General features: G+C 42.8%; 1 protein-coding gene across 1 annotated transcript in view; it reads left to right on the forward strand.

The window, feature by feature from the left end:
- The first annotated feature begins 632 nt into the window (after nucleotides 1-632).
- Nucleotides 633-24,499, forward strand: part of VIT (vitrin) — a 38,126-nt gene continuing 14,259 nt past the window's right edge. The window contains exons 1-11 of the mRNA XM_008935732.1: nucleotides 633-663; nucleotides 2,544-2,609; nucleotides 3,938-4,094; nucleotides 6,063-6,196; nucleotides 10,351-10,428; nucleotides 13,320-13,400; nucleotides 15,206-15,412; nucleotides 16,083-16,133; nucleotides 21,020-21,058; nucleotides 21,154-21,210; nucleotides 21,836-21,898. Coding sequence (XP_008933980.1) covers nucleotides 633-663; nucleotides 2,544-2,609; nucleotides 3,938-4,094; nucleotides 6,063-6,196; nucleotides 10,351-10,428; nucleotides 13,320-13,400; nucleotides 15,206-15,412; nucleotides 16,083-16,133; nucleotides 21,020-21,058; nucleotides 21,154-21,210; nucleotides 21,836-21,898 — 964 coding nt within the window. The remainder of the gene's footprint in view (nucleotides 664-2,543; nucleotides 2,610-3,937; nucleotides 4,095-6,062; nucleotides 6,197-10,350; nucleotides 10,429-13,319; nucleotides 13,401-15,205; nucleotides 15,413-16,082; nucleotides 16,134-21,019; nucleotides 21,059-21,153; nucleotides 21,211-21,835; nucleotides 21,899-24,499) is intronic.

Here is a 24,499-nt window from a genome sequence, read left to right on the forward strand (position 1 = left end):
CAGCAAAAACATTGTCCAGAAGTTCTGCAGAGTCCTCTTAATCTCGGGTGTTTGTACACACACACACAAACACACCCTCAGGAAGGGAAGGAATAGAGCAATTCGGCTCACAAACGATGGGGTGATTGCAAGATACTTTACTCAATGTCCTTCAGGAACGAACAGACCTGTGTTCCCTCTATCTTTATGAGATTACATGGTGTGGTTTGATGTGCAGACAATACAATTCAGTGAGTATGCCTTAGAAGAGTAGTGAATGAACTTGAACAGCTGTCAGAGCATGTCCTACGCATCATGCTATAGAGGATAGCTCTCCTGCCACTGGCTTCAGAAATAATTATGTGGAATGAAATCTCGGTTTCCCAAGACAAAAGGGAAATCTTGGACAGAAGTAAAAAATTAGCCCTTGGAAGTGTCACAGTCCAAACACCATCTCCTCTCGGGTCATCAGCTGATTTGCAAAGTGTAAGAATAGGATGCACCACATGAGGACTGTGAGGGGTTGAAGAAGAGTGCACACTCCCTCTTCCCACAGGGTTCCAGTGTGATACCTCCAAATGCAGCCTAATGCAGCCTCTTCTTTTCCTTTTCAGTGATCCTCAGTGACACACCCAGATTTTACTTTACTCACCATGAAGGCCACAGTCATTGCAACCTTCTTTGGTAAGTACAGATGATGTGATGCAATTACTAATGTGTGGGTTTGTACTCTCCTCTCCTGGCTGTACAGTGGCTGATGGCTTCTTCTCTTCCCTTTGGACTCCGCGGCTGATGAAGCTCTCAGTGGCAGGTGGAGTAAGCCTTGGCACAGCTTGTCTGAAGTGGGCTATCCAAACTTGTTGACTGGCATAAAAACAATATTAATTACTTGCAGAGATCTCTAAGTACCTGACCAGCTGCATGCAGTCTGTATCAGATGGCACAGCTGGGCCTGAAAAATGTGTGTAACGTAAAGATCCCCGCCAAACTAAATTCAGCTGTTTCTTATGTGGGAGCATCCCCTCCCATTTTTTCTCTGTGCTGTCTCTCTTTCCAAGAACAAGAAGGTGCCAAAGGAAAAAAGGCTATAAATGTGTTTTATTTTCTTTTCTTTTCCCTGGCAGTCAGACAGGATCTTGCTTTTTGGGGAAGATGTAGAGACTTTAGAATTTGCAGCTTATCTTACATGATCACTGTGGTTGATCAATCATGATTTCATAGTGTACTTCGATGGAGATCCTACTACCACATAGCCTAACAGTGCTGTATGACTTTAACTGTGATATTCCCAGGCAACATCCCCTCTAGCTGGGATCATCAAGTCTGGCAGGATAGCTATTCTTAGTTCAGATTCATAGCTATTTATGTATTTATTCTGTCTTTGCTAAGAGACAAAATTAGTTTCTCCACATTAAATTATGGCCTAACATTGCATATAGTTGGGACTTTGCACTTTATTTTCCAGTGGTTCAGGGTTTTTTTTTTTCTAACTACAGTTTTGTCCTGGTTACACAACTGCAGCAGTGACGCAAGGCCCCAATACTGCATCTGTATACTGCCACTTCAGACACTGTGAGACTGATTTTTCCTTCTGAGCAGGTTCTAGGAGTAATTAATCCTGTAACCTCTCTGCAACCAGTCTAGGGGGAGAAGCACATAAAAGAAAGAAATAAGACTGCTGATGCATGTTCTAGTAAGATTAACTTAACAAATGATGAGAGGATCAGCCAACACATCATCAAGAGTTTCAATTCCCTCTGAAAGCCCAGAGAAGGGAAAGGTGAATACGAAAACCAAGATATTTGTAATGAAGTTATTAACTACCCATGAAACAGTGCTTATAAAATAAAAGTACAGAGAATGAAGATGTTTTGTATGTCATGCACTTACCAAGTAAACCTAACAAGGTAAGCTACAGGCACATATTGTGATGTATGTTTCAATATAACAGTGTATGTCTCTTCTACTGTTACACTTTTTAAAATCATAATTCTACTTAAGAAAATCAGTGCCCTTGCTGAGGCAGGATACTGGCACATGCCACACTAGATCCTCTTATGTTCTATAACACTGCCCAGTATCCTACACCTGCTACCACCAGTGAGTGAAGTGCCGTAGTGCATCATTACAGGATAACCTTCCTGCTGGGCAATCAAAAACGGTCTTTCTCTCCCTAACTTCCTAGTTACTTTATGCACAGAGCATGTTGTTTCACTGACATCTCTATCACACTATTACAAGGTGTTTCCACCTCTTGTGGAAATACTGGGGGTTTCATGGTTTTCTAGACCGCGTGAACTCAACAGCATCTTTTGACAGTGAGTTCCATAGATGAATGCGGGAGCTGAAAAGATCTTTAATCCCCTTCAAAAAAGTGTTCCACCTTGATGCCATCTTTACTGCAAAATTAATCAGGAAGTAGAAACCTACCTGTGGCTGAGAATATTCCCATTTCATTTCTTAAACCTAGTGATTCAAATCTGCAAAATCTCATGCACAGGAGTTTGTGATGACTGATGTTGATTGCCTCCCTTTTTCCTGACATTATGTTTTCTTTGTTTCAGGTGTGTTTCTTATATGTACATATGCAGCTAAGGAAGCCACAAAGAAGATGAAAAAGACTAAGATCTGTAAGTGTTCCTGGTACTATTTTAGCAGCTTTACAGCACACATGCCTGATGCATCAAAAAAGTGCAAAGTGAGGTTATATGGTAACTCTGCCCAGAGAGACAATGGGAGCACATGCTAACTAACAGATTCTTTTATTGAAGTCAAATCACTAAGTAGAATGTGGGCTACTGAACATGTGTGAAGGTGAAATTGTGTACTTCACTACTAAAATGTGTCTTCATAGGTCATTGGGTAGCACACAAGGATCTAAGGAAGCACTAAGGTTTTCAGGGAGCGACACGAATGCGTGAAACACACCTGCTGTAACACAAAGCCTATCATCATGAGACGAGTGGTGAATGTCCTATGCTCTAGGATGTATAACGTTCAGCTATACTGCTGTAAGAGCATTTCTATCCACAGATTGTTTGGTCATTTAGTTGACAAACAAGCCTGCTGCGAGGCTGTGAACTCACACATAAACCTCTCGCTGAAAGTAAACTGTACCCAGAAAATTGTTTTAAAAATTAAGGGTAAGATAATGGACTGTGGCTGGAGCCTGGTGTGATGGCACAGAGCTTTGCGAGCACAGTGAGAGGCTTGGGAAGCATCCTGCCTCACGTGTCCACAGACCTTCCTGGTCCTGACTCACAGTCACCTCTTCCCTATCCCCTCCTTTACACATGGCATGAACTATCCTCAAGCTTCTTTATTCCATCCTTAGTTACAGCCACATCCCTCTGTACAGCGATTATGCTGCATTATATTGCAGATGCTGCCGTGGTTTAGCCTCAGCAGGCAGCTAAACCCCAGCAGCTGCTGACCGCTGCCCACCGCCTCCCCCTGCCATGTGTCAGAGGAGGAAAAAACAAAAAGCCCGTGGACTGAGATAAGGGCAGTTTAATAAAGCAACTCTGAGAAAGGAGACAACAATAACACTAATACCAGTGACGTAATATATAAATCAAGTGACAACAAACCCCTTACCCAAGACGCAGCCACTCTCCCTACTCCAGCCAGGAGGCAACTGCAAAAACCAACCCCTGCTCCACCCCTGCCCTTATATGGAGGGCATGATGTCAGTAAGGTTCCGAATCCCCCATGGGCTGGGTCCCTTGTTTATCCCGGCTGTGGCCCCGCCCAGCTGCAGCCCCTGTGGAAATTAACCCCACCCTGGCCAAAGCCAGGACAGGTGCAGACTGCATGGATATGTGTTGTGCCCCAAAACCATTGCTATGATGGCGTAAGAGGAGGGCATCCCTGTCACTCCCTTACTCGTTGTTTCGTGACAGAATCACTCAGATATGAAAACCTTCAATCTGACTTTACCAAGATTTTGCACTCTCAGATGTACCCCAGATCGACTGCGATGTCAAGGCGGGGAAGATAATCAATCCGGAATTCATTGCAAAATGCCCTCCTGGATGTCAAGATGTAAAATACCGTGTTTATGGCACAGACATTTATGCTTCCTTTTCCAGTGTGTGTAATGCTGCAATTCATAGGTGAGTGACTTTAACTGAGCAAGGCACTCAGACAAGACTGTCATTTCAATCTAGGGAGCTCTTGGCTTTTCAAACCCTTTAAAGTTCTTACTGCCTTGTAGGTTTGATTGCAGGCTGCTGTTCTAGTAGAAAAACTCTGAGAAAGACCACATGTGATACAGTGGTCCAGTCTTATAAAGTGCTGTCAATCCCATATTCCTGTTGAAATCAGTCATGTTTGAAGATGTTTCTCAGCCTTTGGACAACGGTCTTGAGATTTGCAGATCTTTCATTCATGCATAGCAAATTACTATTGCACTATAATTATTCAAGTGGAAGATAAGGGATGGAGCTGCTGTTGCTAATAAAGCTGAAAAAAAAAAAAAAAACCCAGCATATCACCAGCAATGAATATAAAAAACTCTCATACTTCTGGGATTAGTTTAAATGCCAGATTTAAATTTAACTGTTCTTGACATCAAAAGCTGAGTAATGTGCTTTCCTGACGCAGAGAAGGGCACTAGACGATAAAATCTATAATATGAACTTTATTGCACAAATTCTGCCGAGTTTTATTAGCCATGAAAAAATGTGCATAAAATTTTAATGGAGAATAACTTCACAACCAAAACACACCATAACTGCAGGCAGGATGTAGAGGCAGGATGCGTTCAGCTGAAAATGCAGGAAGAACTTCTAAACCTGATTGACAGCTTGACTTTATTCGGAGTTATTCAAGTTATTGCAATGCTTCCAGTTCTATGAAATAGCTGGGATCTCAAGTAAACTGGAACTGTTAAGTTTTGGGGCTTGACATCTTACCTCTGCACTGTGCAGGCCACAGACAGAGGTGCCTGTGTACACAGAGCTGCATTCTCCTGGCTGCAGCTCCATCTGCTCAGCCCCTTTCTGGGGCGATGACTGGCAGGTGATTGGCTTTCAAACGACTAATTCTTCCTTCAGATACTGGTGTGCAATGTGAATTGTTTATGTGTGCTCACAGAGCTTGTCCCAAAGGGACAAAATACTGATAGCGACTGCAGTTTCCCCTGCAGTTCAGATGCTGTCTGCCTGTATTGTTGCAGTGTGGTGGGGGTTCAACTTTCCTGGTTTGACAGCTGAGTTGACTTTGTTACCTCACATGCTGCATTTCCACACACAGTGAATTTCCTTTCTTCACAGTTATTTTCCCAGCAGCTTCTTGCAGTCGTCAGAGAAAGCTGCAGTTCTAACACACTCTTCACCATTGTTTGCTGCCCATTACTTGAGTTTCCTGCACAGTGTCATTACTGCCAGTCCTACTACCCTTCTAGAGCCACAGTCCCCTCGTGATTTGGCTGCTTTCCTAATGATGCCACAGCAGGCTGCAAACACTGAAGGTCGTCTGCTTCTCTTGAGATACATCTTACATCATGAATCAAACAGTGTTTAATGTGCACTACACATGGAGATTGCCAGGTTTTCTATCAGCTTCCAGCAATATTCTCTTCACTTTACTCCAGGCTTAGGGTTTTTTATTTTGCAGATAACATATACTGGAACTCAAAGAAAACATTGATTTTTTACAAAGGAAAAAGTCGAGGGAGTGGGAGGTTTGCCTCACATTTGTATTTCTGTCACATGGTGGCCCAAAAACTCCTCTGAGTACCTCTCCGTGTATCTCCAGTCATTCACTCATGCTTGCAAGAATTTTAACAAAGGCAGTAGCTTGATCTTGTGTGCAACTTGGTCAACCTTAAACACAGGACCAGTAGATCAGTGAGAAAAGCTAACAGATCCTGACAGCACTTTGTAACAAACAGCTCTTCTCTATGTGGAAGAAGCACAAGTATTTCTTAGCAGCAAGGCCTAGTAGTAGCATCACAGCTCCACTGCAGTCTCTGGTTTAAATGTAAAAGTGAACACTTCATACCTCTTGCATTGTTGAATAGTTTCTAAGTTTTCTGGGGGGGAATTTCCACTTTCAGACACCATGCTTTCCCCTTGCAGTGGCATAATCGACAACACAGGTGGGAAGATCCTTGTCCAGAAAGTCGCTGGCCATTCCGGTTACCGCGGGAGCTTCTCCAACGGGGTCCGGTCCCTGTCACTGCCGCGCTGGAGGGAGTCCTTCCTCGTGTCAGGTACCGCGGTGGAGTGCCCAGCCCTCCCCAGCTGCTCCCGCACCACCTGGGCAGCAAAGGGCAGAGGGGGAAGCATCCTTCTCATTTTACAGGTCTGCGTAGTCACTGCAGCCCCACCCCACCTAGCTTTAGCATGAATAATGCCCTTGAGACAGTTTTTGTACTGGGCTTCCTGTATAGCCCACAAAGAGATCTACACACCGACAGCCGTGTGCTCGTTTCAGCCCACTGCGGGTCGGAGCCCACTGCGGGAGGTGACGGGAGATCTGGATTGACTCTCTGAGGGCACCTTAACTCCCACTATTCACTCGTAAAGTCCAAGCCCCAGTACTGATGGTAAAGTCTTTCTGTTGCACTTACTCTCTACCCTCATAAAAGAGCTGCTCAAGGGAACTAAAGGGCCTTTTGGCCATTTGAAGTATCCTCAGCCAACAGGTGAGTTCGTGTCTTCTGAAACAAATTCTGACTTCTGTCAACTCATCTCAAGCCACATATAGCCATACTGTCTTTATGCAAACCCTCGATTAAGCAACTCTATTTATGCATCCCAAGTACATTATGAGTTCTCCCCACCTCTGTTAGCAAAACTCTTTTGATATCTACTCAGTGCAGAGAGGTCCATCTTAATTTAATGCTCATTCCTTTTTTTTCTCCCTGTAGTATATACAGGAATATATACAGGTATATAACCTACTTGTACTCATTCTACTTGTGTGAAAGGGAGGTCTAATTTACATTGCTTTACATACAATTCCTAAATCTAACTTCTTGTTGCATCCGTACAGTAGGTCAGTTCTTGCTGGTCCACACTTTTGGAGGTTTAGCATAAATACAATCAATCGATACTAGTTAACTGCATCATTCCTGGAAAAATCAACAGCTCAAGCAACTAAACAGCCACTAAAAATAAGAGAAGTGTTCTTTTCATGTGAAAGTTTGTGAACAACAAAGGAAACTCAGAAACTGATCAGAACAAACTGTCATCTGGGATTTGCATTAGTATATTTGGAGGCACTTTTTACAGCATTCTGCCATGGGTACACCACATTATGAGGATTTATTTTGGATGAGTAGGAATTTCCTGGAATAGCTGAATTGCTACTTGTACTTGTTGCTGGTTTTTCACCAACAAACAGCACATTGTAATTCTGGTACATAAAAGGGAAATAAGATTTTTTTTACCTCAGCAGCTGCTCAGTTGTTATCCCATCCAACTGTAGGAATTTTTGGTTTATAGTAACAAACCTTCATTCTTAATTAATGAGGCACTGAAAGAAGATACAAGACCAAGTTACAAACACATGTAAGAGATGATGAGAAATCTGAGTATGTGTAGGCATGATGAGATTTGTTCCTCATACACTTAATTTTATGCATGCTGAGTGCTCTTACTGATTTCAGTGGAACTTATTTTATAAACTATCTCAGGCATAAATCTAACATATCATATTTCACATATATACATAGGAAGAAAACTCTCATTATACCTACTGAAAATGTAGGCATTTTAGAAAGTAATTTAGAAGATTAAAACTTCAGGAAGGCTGTGCTATTCATCTCAGCAGCCTGAGGCTGAATGCAGATGGATCTCACTCTCAAAAACAGATGAATCAGGGTTGGAGATTTTTCTGTATGATTGTAAAATTTGTTTGATAAAAAAAATATTCTTTTAAAAAGACAGGGCTGTATAAAGCATTCCTCAATAAAAATACAAAATCACCTAAGGCATTAATTTCAGGAGAGCTTTAGAGCTTGAACTGAGTCCCCTATTCTTCAGCTGAATTCCCTTTCAGCAGACCAGGCCCACATGCGATACTGCCTCTGGGAATGTGCCAACAGTTTATTCCTAGTTAGGATATTGTCACCAAGAGTTTGTGATGTTTAAATTGTGAATGAGCATCTGCACAAAGGAGCACAGAAGAGGAACCCTCGGGGGACCCAGGCGATGAAGTGGTGTGATTTAGGGCCAGAGGGAAGGAGGTTTGTCCTCTGGGATTAAGGCAGCCAGCACACCAGGAGGTATGCAAATGCCCTGGTATTCACTTTCAAGCACTGAAAATGCCTTGGCACACGGCTGAATGACTCCATTCAGTTTAGTTCTAATTTTGCAGCTAGTGGGTTAAGAAAATAGAGTCCTAAACCTCTGGGTTTGCTAGTCACAAATAAGCACAAGAGGGTGAGCAGCCACCACCCCACAGCTTGTACTTCATCGGCCAGAAGTTGAGGTTTTTCAGTCCATATGTAAAACCATTTTTAGGTATATTAAGCAAACTCCAACCTAGATGTAAATTCTCTCAGACAGTGAAAAAGAAACGTTGCCATTGCTCAGTGGAGCATACACCTTCAGGTCAGGCCTCAGACCTACATCTTCATCACATGGGGGATGCAAGTTGCTGTTGATCAAAAATCCCACACTCCAGGAGCAGCCAGCGCCCCCCATGCTAGCAAGTTTAATTGCACAGCAGCAGGCTTCAGGCTTGCATTAGAAATCAGATGAGCACAGAAATACTCTGAATTACGATCAGATTATTAAGCTATTGCTGCATCCATGTACCAACCACTCGTACCCAACAGCTCTGCCTCTGTTGGGGATCAGGAAATGCATTTACAAATCATCTGCAATCTTATTACCTTTCCATTTTTCAACCAAATAGACAGAAGAGCTTCCTAGCCCTGTTGGCTCTTGATCCCAGTGTTAGCTCAAGGGGAAGTAGATGTGAAGCTCTGTTTCCCTTCACTTAGGCCAGCTTCTGTGAAAGACCTGAGGGCAAGAAGGAAGCTCTTTCCAGCTTGCCCTTGCATTCTAACTTGCCAGCTTTGTTGTTCAGCAGATCTGTGTTGACTTCAGTGGAGCTGCTCTCAGTTTATACCGTTGTAAATGAGAAATGGAAGAGCTTGTTACATCTTTGCCCTGTTAGTAACTCAAACTAATTTCTTGATCCAGAGTTTTTTAATGACTTCTGAAATTTCAGAGAGGTGTAAAACAGAGGAGATAGAGACATGAAAAGGAACAAAGGACAGTGCCTCTCCAGCTCCATGGTCATTCCTGAACACTGAGGACCAGTTCCTCTGGCATATACCTTTCTTTGTTTTCCATTGTGGGGGAGAGAGCCCCCAGTTCCCAGAATTGGCTCAGTCTTTAGCAGTTAATTCTAGTCAGTGCTGTTTGGCTCTGGATTAATCACGAAGATGACAACTGACATGCCTGCAGTGCCACACACACCTCCTTAAAGAATACAACAAGGGAATAAAGGAAAGCAAACTTAGTATCACCATCACAATTCAGGTTTTGCAGGAGGTGGATGTAGGTCTCACCTGAGACCTGAGATGGTCTTATCTGCAGTTCAGATGCATGACATAGCATAACATCTAGCAGAGGCAGCCACTTGGGCCTGGAAGTCCTACATCCACCAACTCCCAGAGGCCAGAGCAATCTTTCTTACACTGGGCTTCTCTGCCACACCTTTCATTCAGTGATACATGGGAATAGAAAAACTGCTCCAAGATATGGAATTGCATGGCCACGTGTACCAATAGAGATGGCATCTGCTGTGGCACTAAAAGGATTTGTGGCTTAAAGCTTGACTGGGAAACATACCTCATTGTTTTAAGACAGGACCCTCATTTTAGATCTAAATATAGGTACCATATGTTCCCACATAGAAGCACAGGCTTCTCTCACTGTTATTACTGCAAAGGACTGCTGCCAGAAATGGCATCTTCAAAAAGTGAGATCAGAGAAGAATGCTGTGTGCGTGACGAAATGGATCCCACATCAAATATACTTTCTTAGTCAACTGCGTAGTTGAGCACTGGAAAAGGCTGCCCAGGGAAGATGTGGGTGTAAATACGGGCTACACAGATATCCTTCAGGAGTGGTCCCCTTATGCTTAACACCGTTTCAGAGCAAAGGAGTAAACTAACTGACCTCTTCAAATCCTTTCCAGGACTGTGCCCTCATGCTTTCTGATTTTGATTTTTTTTTTTTTTTATGATGTTGGATTTTGAGATTCTGCCATCAAATGAAAGAAATCTTCGAGAAAATAAGCAGGGCAGTAAAGAAGCAGGGTCTGATTCTGAATGCATATGTTAGATGACAATTTTATTGCAAGAAAACAGTCTTTTGTGATGCTTTCTAACGATTGTTTTTGTAGAAGGCAAGCCAAGAAGAGGTGTGTCATACCCAGCAACTCTCGAATATTCTTCTTCAAAAACTACAGCTGTTAAATCAGGCAAGTAACAGTGACCGATTTTGCCTTACATCCATTCACAACTATCTGTTGTAGCTTCTCAGTTGTGCAATACAGAGCTATAATTATTCAGAGTCCGAAGTTCATGCATCCCTTAGTATCTCAACAAAATCCCTCATGGTATTTTTTTTTATGTTAAGCATATGGAAATTATCCCAGACAATATCTATTTTTTGGTCATACCATGTTTCACAGACTTGTGTTTCCAAGTAGTTTTCTCCTTGCTTTAAATGTGTTAGTATGATATGTTAGTACTGAGTATATGATTATATTTAAATGTGTTAGTATGATGTTTTAGTACTGATTATATGAAAGCATTTGAGATTACACATGTTGACTTTCCCCGAATGGTGTTAATGTTATCTTTTTGGATATTCAGTGCTGAGAGTACAATAAACAGTAATATAATACTAATGACACAGATGGCAGTGCACAGTAGCTTTAGCTACAGATGATATCGTAAGGAATTACTCCATATAACCATTTTAGTCAGCATCCTTCTCTGTAAGACAACTCAGTTTAAATTATTTAGTTTTCAGAATTCTTTGATCAAGTCTCATTATCAGGTGGTAGTTTATATTCAAGTGCACATGACGTGCCTCCATCACTGAAATGACACTTCTTTGTGCCCACTGTAACTACTGTAATGTTCAGACTCTTCCTTGGGGCTGTGAACAAAACCAGAATCAATGTCTCATTCTACTACATACTTCCCTAACACAGCTCTTTTGCTGACTGCTGAGCCTGAGCCTTCCTGAGCTTATCCACCGTGAGCTGTGGTATAACAAAACGTGCTGTGCCTTCTCCATGAACTCAAAGGCCTGTTAGTGGGTGCATCCATCCAGGGCCATGCAGAGGTTACTTGGAGTCCTGCCCTTCTTCTGTACATTATTATTTGGTCCTTGGAAGCAAAGTACAGAGCTCTTTCTTCATCTTTAGGCTTTTACTTGCACAAAGGCAAATTTAAATCTGAAACCTGTAGTTATCACTGAATATGCATCACTCAAAGCCATGCCTTAGTTTGCAATACCTTTGCGTTTACTATCAAATAGATACAGATTTGTATATATCTTGACCAGGTACACAGAAAGTACTGACCCAATTATTATGCACTACTAGAAGAGACACAATGCCTTAGAAATCTTCTTTTTTTTTTTTCTAAGAAACATGTACTAAAACCACATCTCATCATTCCCAAAAGTACTCACAGTGGACCAGGGAGAATCGCAGTCAGGGCAGGGCTCAGCAGGCTACAAGCAACAATTTCTTTCACCAGTGCTAAAGCCCAGATAAATTATTTAAGAATCAGTGTAGAAATGGGGACCATCATCTTGTCATGTCTAAGTCACACAAACAAAATATCATAAGCCTGTTCCTGCAGCAAGCCAAAGATGCAAGTGGCTTCCTTCACTTTATTCTTGAATCAAACAGCATGAATTAAAAAGGTTCATAGCAAAGACTGTGCACTCACACAAAGAAAACCCAGGATGATCCGAGGAGCAGATAATAACTGTTACATCAAACACAGTGCTTGAGGATGCCACTGCTTTGCTCTGCCCAGCCCTGTACCACAAGAGTGGTAGCAAAGAGATCTGATGGTCACAATCCATCTTCCCTGAGCCCCATTTGGCCCTGTCAGCCCTCCTTAGCCCTGCCACCTCAGCCCAGCTATTTCAGCTGTACTCTGTTAGAAACAGCTTGTTTTTCAGGTATAATCTCTGTAATATGGTACTGGGGCCATCTTGTGATAAAGGATTTCCCTTTTTTTTTTTTTTTAAATTTCAAAAAGCTACCTTCTTCCTGTGATTTATAGTATCAAGAACACATTGTTCACTTGGATACTTAAACCCATTATCTGATGTTGGCAAGAGCAGTCCTTTGAGGATTACACTCACCTGCTGCCAGATTAGTGAAAAGTCCTGCTTCACACTTGATCAGCTGTTAGACATGCAGTTTTGTTCCTCATCCCAGGGACACCAAAGATTTATAGTGCCTGGCATTTCTTTAAATGCTGCTGGTCAATACTCTGTTTCCCAAATGCTGGGCACAGCAAGAAAAACCTGCCCAAAATTGTAACTTTTCACACCTGGTAAAAACAGTCAAAAGATGTTGTTTTAACAAATAATACAAATTTTTAGGAAACAATTGAACCTGGAGTTATTTCTCAAATAGGTCAATGCTGCCAAAATAGCTAGAGAAAAGAAAGAAATGAAAGATCAAAATCCTCCAATACTCCATCAGTCATAAAAATAGAGGCAGAGATCTTTTGCAGGGTAGTAGTAAATGAACTGTAATAAATGTTCCAAGTACTTTGATGACTTTGGGTCTTAGAATAAAAAAAAAGGACCAAAAAAATCTCCTTTTTCCTTCTAAGACAGTCCATGGCATTCTGGATTTTGGGCCATTATGATCCGACAACATCAGGCAAGAAAGAACTACATGAATCAGTGATTGAAATATTGCACGTTAGCTGGTATTCTGCTCACACCCTCCAGACACTATTGACACTGATTCCCAGGACACATTACTAATCAGAGGAAAACTAAACATGATGCATCGATCTTATGAATATTGGTTTACTAGTGGCAAAACTCCATATTTATTGCCCGCTTCAGAAAGCCTATTGACAATGGCAGGAGCTTTGGAGCAGTAAAAATACCAAAATTTGGCACTGAGAATATGGGATTACTGCTTTCTAGAGGCATCCAGCCATCACTACTTCTTGCTTGGTTAGAAAGCTCTGGTTAGACTGACTGACCTACCTAATGCCAGGTACCGGGATGCCTTCCTTTGGGCACTGATACTTTCTAAATAGAAGACAAAATTATTTTCTTCCAGAGCTGCCTTTGCTAATGTACTTAATTTTGCTTCAGAGTCTAAAAAGCCAGAGCATGACCTAAAAGCTCCGAAGAGTGCAGATATCACTAAAGCAGCAGAGAAAGCATTGGAACAAGGTATGGGTTTGGGATCTCAGTGGTCTTCTACAGTGTCCATCCAAGTCTAAACTGCCTGCAGATGCCTACAGGAATCAGTTTGACAGTGGTAACACATACAGCTTCACCTCTCCCATCCAGCTTCCTCTCTACAGCTTCTTTTCCCCACCAAAATAACCCCATTATGTAAGCACCTGCAACAGTGCTTGAAGGGCACATGCCAATTCAGAGAAGAGAGGGCACCCTCACCGTTTAATTTCTGCCTGTGCTTTGGGCAAGTTCAGGTGCCATGAACTTCAAAAGGCTGCATTATGGCTCTCGGCAATTCCTGTGCAGGGCATGTGCCCTGCAAACCCTTTGAAGGTACTGCAAGGGAGGTGGGCATCCTGCCCATGGGAGCATTGGGAACAGCTAGCCCTCAAGAGCCCTCCTCTTGTGTTAAAGGCTCCACCAGAAACGCAGTCAATATGCACCAAGGCAACATCTTTTCTCTGCTCTTATGCTTATGCTGCATCCTCGGGTTTTCTGCTAATACTGTTAGTTCCCAGCTTTCTTGCTCCCTGCAGTCTGGGGTGTAAAGCTGGCTGATTATCCTGCTCCCCACTCCAGCAGCACCAGATCACAAGGGAAGACTCACTATGTCCCCTCTGTACTCTTCCTTTCAGTGCAGCAGCACGGAGCAGGGCACCGTTCAGCCCCAAGAGAGCCATCCATACTGATTTTTTTTCAGCTGAGTTGTTTTGTTTTTCTTCTGAGCTCTCTTTCAGCATTATCCCATTAAAACTGTCTGAGATCTGAGATTTTCACTGGCTAGCATTAGGTGGTAATTAATCCACCGGACAGTTTCATGATGATGCTTTCCAAAAGGAGAACATCCAGCAATAAATACAGGCTTGTGCTGTGCAGCAGTGAATAGACTGCACACCATTGCCTTTTAGTGTACACAGTGTGTCACGCCATCCCCAGGGCTATGGGCAGGGAGGAGAGCAACAAGACTGAGTGGAACATGGAATATATATTTAAGGGCAGATTATGTAGACAGATGGAGAATATAACGGTGAAAAATCTTTTTTGAGACAATGACTTGAAAGAACTGTAAGCATGTTAACAATTTCATACAAGGATATTTAGGATGCAAGTTATGCAAGTAGATTTGTCTCTGTTCTCACAACAGATGATATGCTTTAAAAGTAGTATCAACTGTGAGATGAGTCAAAGGTAGTTGAAATCAGCACCTCCCAGGTGGTGCTCTCCTCCACTCCCCTCAGTCAAAGCCCTAGTGCTCCCTGCTCCAGCTCTGACCTGCTCCTCAAATTATGGTTACTTAAAAGTTGTCTTTCTGCCAATAGAATTTCAGTGCTGTGGTGGGTTGTGCATACTTTATTCTGGCCTATGACTCATAATGGCCATCTTTTATTACCAGATGTCAGTTGATTTCCATTTATATGGACTTTCTAACTGTTTAATTACACTGAAAAAAAGATGATGGCAGACCAGAAACTGCAACAGACTGGTTGAACCATTCCATAGGTCTGAGATATCTGTCAGGCTGATAGGTGTTCCTGGCCAAAGCAGAAAAGAGCTGGGGAAACAGGCTGCAGTAGGCTGTTGTCAGCCTCCTCTGGAGGGTGGTGTAATACTGTGTCACACGGGCACCTGAGCTACACGTCCACACAAAGGCACTAATGGCTCCACAGATGAGGGTGCTTGTAGACATGCTGAGGAGAACACCAGTGACTGGGTTGCCTTAAACAATGAGTGCTACTAATGATGCTTCCATACGAGTCACACGTCCAGCTGCAGTGATCTTGTCCATGTTCCTACAGGGGACGCAGTCCACAAAGAGTATCAGACATCCCCAGTGCCCACACCAGCCACACAAATGGCCACCACAACCCCAACACCAACCACCACCACAACGGATCCTTCCACCACAACGCCAAAGCCAACCACAACCCCTGCAGCCACCAGAACCACAACAGTTGCAGCTGCAGCCAAGGCTAGACCTGGACTGCATAAGGTCAGAGATACAGGTCAGTAACATGGATGCATTTGTTGCTTTCTTTGCATTCCTTTCCTCCTGATCTGCAGCTTTCCTAAAATTTAAGGAACAAGACATGCAGCAGACCATACAATGATTTAGTGGATCATTAATTCAGTAATTCAATGCAGAAGCATTAAAAGCAATTAAAAAAAAATTAATTCCAGCAGATGGGCTGGAATTAGAGTTGTGCCATCAAGAGACATACAAAATTAGTGTGTCTCACAAACACAAACCTGTAGATTATCTGAGATGAGAGTTCATCCACAGTGAAATTATAGCTAGTCGTTATCTTTGCATATAATATACTGGCATTTAAATTGATTCATGTGGGAGTAAGCTCTCCATCCCCAAATGCTGTCATGATTTGCAGGTATAGGAGTCAACAAATAGTTCTTTGATTCATGTGTCTGGACTGAGAGTTCAACAAACAGGTCAAGACTCATTTTAGAATCAATTTTGCAATAACTTTCAATCAATGAAAGTTGTAATATATTTTTTGTAATAGCTTATGGATTGTAAAGATTAATACACTGTGAAGATATTCTTATATGATTTTTGCACACCTGGTTTTCCTTCATCTTTCTTTCTCTGTGTATTCTTATGCATTAACATTGATTTTTTTGGTTCTATAGCTGAAAATCAAAATCTCTTAATTTTAGGTTCCAGCAATGTCCACCCAGCATACTCAGCTGTGGTAGCTGCAGCATCAAGTAAGTATGGTGAAGTAAATTGACCACGAGGCATGCAGTACAGTGTATTTTAAGGGAACAGCAATTCAATAACTTTTCAAGCCTCAGCAAATTCAATGACTGAATCCAAGTCTGGATTTAAAGTGAAAAACAGACTCTTGGACTGAATGTCAGAGATGCTGAACCCTCACAGCTCTAGGGAAGCCTTTCTAGTGAATATCTGCGCATTTTAGCCTTGACAAATGCTGGGTTTTGCAACACTTGAGACAAAGCTTGTGCTGTTTGAATCATGTTTTCCTATTGCTTCTTTCTGTCTTATTCTCTCCAACGGAGACTTGATTTAGTGGTAAGACACATGAGGCAGAGAGCTGCATAGCCTTCTAAACTTAGGAGTGAGAGCTCTGAAATGCTGGCTTAGGTTAAACCAATACTCTTTTGAAAACCTCAGGCTGTGGTTTTGAGCCTGACATAAATGTGATGTTATTCCTGGCATGCCACTTGTGTTACTGACAGCAGAGTGGTGGCTGCTTAAATCTCTGCATCTCAATCTAGAAGTCTGCTCCCATTCCAGACCACAGCCTGCCATGCAAGTATTTAGAGATGTTTTCCCATACAACGTGTATTTGCTCAGCTGTGTGGTAAAGGAGAACGTTTACAATTGTTTTGAAGTTTTTGAGCAAGGGGATATGATTGCTTTTGAGTGAAAAGGGCCATCATTAGGTTTTTCACTCTATTTCTAACTGCCTTGAGTTCAGCTGTGCTCTCACATACATAACTGTGGCCATCCCTGCTGTCATGGAATTCAGAGCCAAGCACAATGCAGGAAAGGTATCTCTTGGGCAGTTCAGATCTTGAGGGAAAGCCTCATTAAGTCAAATCTAGCTATGAACCCAGAATAAGGGCAGGAGCTGGAAGGGTTAATCTTACCAAGTCAAATGTGTGCCTATGTGTACAACAGGAATTACAGAAGTGCCCATACAATTCAAAGGGGATTAAATTCAATGGGAATCTGCATCATTCGGTACCTAATGTGCCTGGTCCTGCTTGTCTTTTTTTTTTTCTATTTCCTATTCCCACAGACTGAGCACGGAAGAAGTTGTTATTGTCTTTACTAGCCATTAGGAAACTATGTTTGAGGTCCCCCAGTAAGTGAGAGAGGCATGTTGAGGATAAAGTTCTGGAAACACTGAAATCAGTGAGAAGGTTGTATTTTACCTTCATAAGACAAAGCCTTTCATAAAAACAAAACAGAACACACCAAATACAACAAGAAAACAAAACCCAACCCACTCACCTTTTCAAGTCTTTCAGTGGTCACTCCACTGAAATTTGGATCCCTCTTTCTTCACAATTTTCTTTACTGAAGTTCTAAACATAAATTAACTCCCAAAAGAGTAAAACAATCAGACCTGGGGACCGGTTATTGTGAGCTGAAAAAGTGGCAGAGACCTACTGATTTCACAGACTTCATTTCTAGGACCATATCCAGCATGTTTGTATCTGGCATCTGGCATCCTGAATTCTCCTATCTTCTCTTGATTCTAAAAGAGAAGCACTAGCTAAAAGAAAAATAAAAATACACAAAATACATATAGAGTTTTGAAACTGCGATCATAACAAATCAGTTTATCAGTTTTTCTGCCTGAGAATGTTTTAGAACTCACTTCTATTATTCAGTCCCGAGTTTTTGATGATGTCATTTGCCTTAACCAGAGTTTGGCTTGAGTGAACAGAGTCAAATATTCTCCTGTCAATCTTTGTTCACAGGGACTCACAGGTCTACCTCTCACAGATCACTGGTAGTTTGCCTGCAAAAGACACCTCAAAAGTAAATAGCCTTGAAATAGAGCACAGTCAGAATGAGCATGGCTGTGGCTGCTGTTAGCTCTGGCATTTCCATTTCCAGCTGTTGGTCCTGGCTAAAGTTCACAGGGGCAAGAAAATCAGGACTTGCAGATTAGAGGAGGGGCAAGACTCCTCCATCCTAGCTCTTGCTGTTTTTTCCCCTTTATATTCTTTTTTTTGTCAAAGATACAGAAACAGGACTCTGCCGCATCACAGGACCCCTACTTTGAGGACTCAATGTGGCAAAACTGCTATATGAAGAACCACTGATGAGACTAGTATGACATTTGACAGCATATTCCTGTCTGCCCTACTAGCAAGTACAGTTTACCAGTGCAGGAAGGAGTAAAGGATGATCCTGGAGGGGAAGCAGCAATGGCAGCTTGCTTTGAAAGTGGATACAAACTCTCTCCTGCTCTGAGCACCAGTCTAAGTTCAGCAACACTGATACAGCAGCTCCTGCTTCTTTCCAACAGCAGGCAGCTGAGCACGCTCCCAAGGGCCATGAACTCACTTGCCCTCTCCCATCCCAGCTCCTCAAGCTATCTTTTCTTGGAGCCAAGATGAGAATTGGGATTGTCCAATCTTCTGTGAACATTGCAATCATAAACCATGCCGTTATCCCCGGTGCCACACTGGGGCACTGAGCTGACAACCGGGCATCAGGCAGTGAGTGGCTGGGCATCCTCAGGCAAGGCACTGCCCTGCGTTCTGTGCCCCGCTCAGTCCAATGGTGGGATGTCTTTTCAGATGGGGACTCTAAGGTGGGAACTGCTTACCACTGTACATTATACTATTTTCATCCCCAGCTGTGACTTAACATGGTAGTAAAAAGAAAAAAGGAAAAAAGAAAAAAATGAAAACAAAACAAAACTAAAACCTAAGACTGAGGAGACAATAGCATAAGTGCTAGAGAAAGCATTGGAAGCTCTTCTTCAGCAGCTCCAGACCTCCAGACCACCAGGGCTCATACCTTCAGGAAGAACTGGGTAAAGACTATTGTGGCACTGGCAAGAACAGCTGACATTTATTTTTGGATGCTGTCTTTCCCCCACTAAGTTAATCCTGACTACTTAGTCCATCAAAGGTGCTGACCAAACTGCAGAAGGTCAGGCATGTTTTGTGTTTGGAGTAACTGCTTGCCTTCTCAAATCAGTTCCCATCATTTGCAAGGTCCACTCCAAATCATATTTCTCTCTGCTGTCCCCATCCTTTGCTGCCTTCATGCCTGCCTGTTTACTACAGGACTCACTCCCAGTCAAAGTTTCCCAGCTCCACTGCTTTCATTTCTTACTCAGTTTTTGGGATTCATCTGGGGACCATCCGTCCCCCATTTGTTACAGACTTCTCCTAGTCCTGCCTCAGCCTCCAGCCTGCACAGAGCTCTGCTTTAGTGAACACACATTCACATGCCACAGGCTCACTGGCATCCCAGATTTGAAGGAAGAACAAGCCTTGCAGACTATGCAAGTGCAATTCCAGCCTTTTACCCTCTATCACCACTCTGGTCCAGCCAGCAAAAGCATGGCAGAAACCAGTTTACTGCTGGGGAGGTGGTAACATGCCTTTGAGAGGTACAGCAAGAGGGCACAGCCCCAAGACCCAGCACAGTCAAAAGGAGCACAGAGAGAAATTCACGTTGTTCCACATTCATGGGTGTGGAGGGTAAAGTTAATTCATTAAAGAAGTGGTATAAAATACTTGTGATGCTGCACTAATCTTTCTCTTACCCTCTCGTACTCTGTTTCTAGTGACCTTGTAAAGAGTGTTGTATACACATTCAGGCTCAGCTGTGGCAAACCCAAAACAAGGGAAGCTCTCAGGCTCAGAGTTAATTTTCTTCCACGTCTTTGGCACGTCCTGATCTCCCCCATGAAGCATGCCCTGCACAACCCCATACAGCACTGCTGCACAGACAGACTTTGCCCACCACAGCCTGAAAGCTCAGCCTGGGCTAGCTGTGGTCCATCTGGAGCCAGAGCTTACAGAGTTTAAAAGCTTTGCCAGTTTTGGCAGATGAGCCTGTTACTTCCTTAAACAGGATCTCTTTGGTGTCTGGAGTTTAGAAGGTCTCTCAGGACAGCACCTAGAAATCCCATCAAAGGGCTTCCAGTGGCCTGTGAAGGTTCGAGTTTGGGTCAAACACAAACTATCTGCTGTCACCTAATTTTGCAAGATCAAATTTCCAAAGAGCAGCAATTCATGTTTTCTGAACTATTCAAAATGGTCTCATTTATGATATCTTGTTGATAAAAATATCTCACGGGCCCCTATCCAGTGTTCACAGGAATCAGCTAGAACATTCCCATTGATTTTACCAGGCTTTGGAATTAATCTTTCCAGGAAAACTAATGAGTAAAGGCTTGTTAAAGGATACATTTGTTAAGAAGCTTCTCAAGAATAATTAATGAAATGAAAGGCATGATTAAAGACATGGTTTTCGTCTGCAAATCCTTTGAGCCTTTAGTATTTTTGAACAATGGGAATTTAATAACCCAATCACCTTAAAAAAAAAGCCTTTTGTGTAGACATTTCAGACACATTAATTCTCCCACATTATTTTAATCATTGTCTTATTATTTACAGTCTGCCTGCTTGTTTGTATCTACTCACTCTCTGCAGAAAGGGTAGTATCTCATCTGAGGGATTGTTCTGGGGTTGGGGCTTTTTTTAACCTTCCTCACACAACCAGCACAGTTGGATGATACTGAACTTGAAATAATCATAGATAATGAGTGTAAGTAAGAGAAGGAAAGTTGTAAAGGAAAGCAAATCACAACAGTAACTGCAAACCTTCTAAATGCCAACCACAGACCTGTACGAGTAATATTCATAACTGAAGGGAATATTAGCTATGCCAAGCTATATGACAGAGCAAGGCAATCCTTTTTTAAGCAGACTAGAAATATATAGTTAACATCTGAGAAAATATTTTACTGAAAACTCTCTGTATACAAGACATTATCCTCTGACAGCTATAAAATGAGTGAAAAAGCCAGGTAGCTGTAGTCCTGAACCAAACACGGTATAAGTTACACTTTTCCATTTTGATGTCTACTTAGGACAGGTTCAGGCTGCACAAGGAAGAGGACAGAATACAGGTATGTCTTAGATAAATAATAACTTGTAGATTTGTATTACTAGAGTACTAGAAAACCTTAAGTTCTGTGTACTGACTAATATAATATTTTCAAAGCATTCAGGGGCACTTCCATCTCTGCAAGTAACAGGAATATTTTACGACCCAATACAGGTAAAGGCATTGCAATCCTGTCTCTGATTCCTCCCTGTAGCTAGTTCTACCACTCACACCTCCTCAGTTACGCAGTAACATACTGGTTTTCACTCCTAACCATGTTTGGGGCAGGATGCGGTGAGAGCAGATATAACACTGGTTATTGCATGACAATAGTGTAACTTTTAGGGGAAAAATGAAACAGGAATAATTAAACTTAGAAATGTTCTCAAAAGAATATTCTAAAACCATTCATAAAGGTCTTTTATAACATCTGCTGTTTCAAAACGAGAGTGGATATTTGTGTCTGTGTAAGTTTGGAGGATGAAGACCTGAGAGAAGACATAGGCTCTCAGTTTCCAGGCCCAGAGCATGATCAGGAACTCAAGACCAACTACTAGTTGTTCCAGTGCACCAGTGAATACCTGCACTGTGCAGCATCTACTAATATTTAAATTATTCTCCTTTTGCCAACCTCTTTCCGCTTTTAAATTCTGTTTTTAAAGTCCACGCTTTCCATCTTCCTTTTCCATTTGGTTTGAAAACATGCAGAAAGACAGTTCAGGGCCACCACACCCCTTGCGATCATGATTTCTCTCTCCTGCTGATGTCTAACCTGTCGCCTCTTTGTCAAATCACACAGGTATTCAGCGCCGAGAACCTGTTGCCACATTCCAGAGGGCTGCTGGCTCTCCAGCCCACTTGGGTGAGCTAGATGACTAGCAGCAGATTTTCTGATCTCTTTCATAGTTTTGGCAACCCCAAATTACCCCTTGAGCAGTACTGCAGATTGCTTTCATGTGTCCTGGGGAAGGATCAGGGCAAGCCTCAAACACTGAATGCCAACTGGCAGCTTCCTGAACGCAAAAGGCAAAGGACAGCTAGATCACTGGCAAGCTGGTTTTTTCAGGTCGTGGGAATCAACATCTACCACAGCGTTTGCAATTTTCCTTATTTGTTAGTCAAAATGAGAAAAAAAAAACCAAAAAAAAACAACAAACAAAAAAACAGCACTGTGTAGTCTGTCAGGTCTGTGATCAAGCCAGATCTTCTGTTCCTGTTGTTCCCAGGAGCCTCCAGGCTGATTGCAACCATAGAGGTTACCTTTAATACTGAGGGTAGAAGCATCACCTGTAGTTTCCTTCCTCCCTGGCTGTGCAATCCACCATCCTTCACCAGCAAGCTGCTCCATTAGCAGGTGCTCTGCAAGGCCACTGATGACTTCCCAGGGCTCCAGCGCGCTTGGTGCACATGCAAACACTAACTCTCCATTGACGGGACTGAAAAGTTTCTCAGGGATGGGAGCTGGCAATGAGGCAGGCAAGGCTGCCCTTCACCAACAAGAACCACAGACCTGCAGAGAGCCAACAAGCAAAGCAGAGTGGGTCCAGTGGTGGTACCCAGAGCCAGATGACAGTGGGGACAGTCTTTTTAATAGGTCCTGTTATGACAGGGCAAGGGGTAATGATTTTAAACTAAAAGACCGTCAATTTAGACTAGAGTCAAGGCAGACATTTTTTACAATGAGGGCAGTGAAACACTGGAACAGGTCACCCAGAGAGGTGGTGGATGCCCTATCCCTGGAAACATTCGAGGTCGAGTTGGATGGGGCTCTGAGCAACTTGATCTCGTTAAAGATGTCCCTGCTTACTGCAAGGAGGTTGCACTAGATGACCTTTATAGGTCCCTTCCAAGCCAATGCATTCTATGTTTCTATGACAGCCCAGGCTGCCAGGTAAGTCCTCAGCAATGAGGCAGGACACCAGGCCAGCAAGGCAAGGATCAGGATAACAAGGTACAGGACTAGGCACAGGTACAAGGAGCAAAGACAAAGTTCTGCACTTAACGTGCCGTCCCTGAGCAGCGCAGGTGGAGGCCCCCACGGATGCTTCCCACAGCCCTTTCTCACACAGAGCCCTTGCACCAGCTCCACCTTTGCACCCAAGCCGCGGCCAAAGCAACAGAGTAATGCTGTGGCAGGCTGACCTCTACCACGGGCAACCAAACCTCCTGGGGAGAGAGAGGCTGCGACACATAAGCGTGCCCCTGGGGCCCTGCGGGCTTTGGTGGGAGCTGGGAAGCACAGGCGTGTTGCAATAGGAGAGAGGAAAGCAGTTGTTTACATTGAGGTTAGAGGATATTCTGATGGATTAGGACTTTCTGAATAATACTGGCCAAGTAAGTTTACCCAGCAGTCTCCCCTTTTAAATGACAATTAGTAGTTTACCTTATTGCAGCATATTCTGAATGGATACACTTCTCCTTGTCATAAGAGTTAATGTATTTCTTTATTTTTCTACCTTTCCTCCTTGTTTCAGTCTCCTTCTCTTCCTTCCTTCTGGTTTCCATCTGTTTGTCCTTTTCATATTTTTTGGCCAATCTAATCTCACATTTTTTGTGCTCACCTGATTCCTTTTGTCCTTGTCAAAAATCCAGTACTCACTTTTAGAGGAGAGACAGGGGGTCAATATTTTCCTGGACTGAACAGCAGAGCAAATATGTTGCCTGTAAACACGCTGGTGATGGCAATACACTATTTATGTGACACCACATATAAGGCAGGGAGAGCCTGGAGTGACAGGTCTGCCTTCCTGGCAGATCTGAAATGGGAAGAGCCCTAACATCTGGACCAAAAGATATGCTGGCTAATCATCAGGCTAGCTGAATCTTGCCAGAGAAGCAGAGGGCTATAGTACTGGGTCTTGTTTAAATCAAAGTCAGTATGACCCTACCTAATTGCTTAAGGTCTCCCCAAAGGTGATTACAAAGCACAAATTTCCCATCGTGCATGATACTGTTTTCTTCATCACAGAACAAGAAGAAAAAAAACCCAAACACATACTTCTCATACTCCCAGTGAGTCTTGATCTTCTTTTTTTTCAGCCTAAGTTTTGGCAGCTCAAATGTGTTGCTTCCAAGCAGCCAATTTTCCTAACGATGAAAGGGAAATTCCCGAAGGAGTCCTTGCTTTTTTGGAAAAGAGAGTTGTTTTTCTTGATCCTAGCAAGTGTTGCTCTGCAAACAACAGCGATCAGTTCTGCGGCTTTGGATAGGCTCTTGGGGGACTTCCTCCCATCGGCTCAGATTAGCAAAAGGGTGTGCTGGGAAAACACCCTCCCCAAAACATTGGTTGCCTCCACAGCTCCTCACTACACATTCTTCAGAAGGTCCCAACTCATCCAAGCTCTTGGCAATGCACATTAGCTCTCTTGAAATCCCATATTCTCTTAACCCAGAATTTTTTTCAAGACAAATATACTGAAGAGCTGCGGTAGTGCTGGTGTCTTTTTTTAACCCTTGATTTTTT

Source organism: Merops nubicus, unplaced genomic scaffold (assembly GCF_000691845.1).
Source record: "Merops nubicus isolate BGI_N331 unplaced genomic scaffold, ASM69184v1 scaffold12362, whole genome shotgun sequence".
NCBI lineage: Eukaryota > Metazoa > Chordata > Aves > Coraciiformes > Meropidae > Merops > Merops nubicus.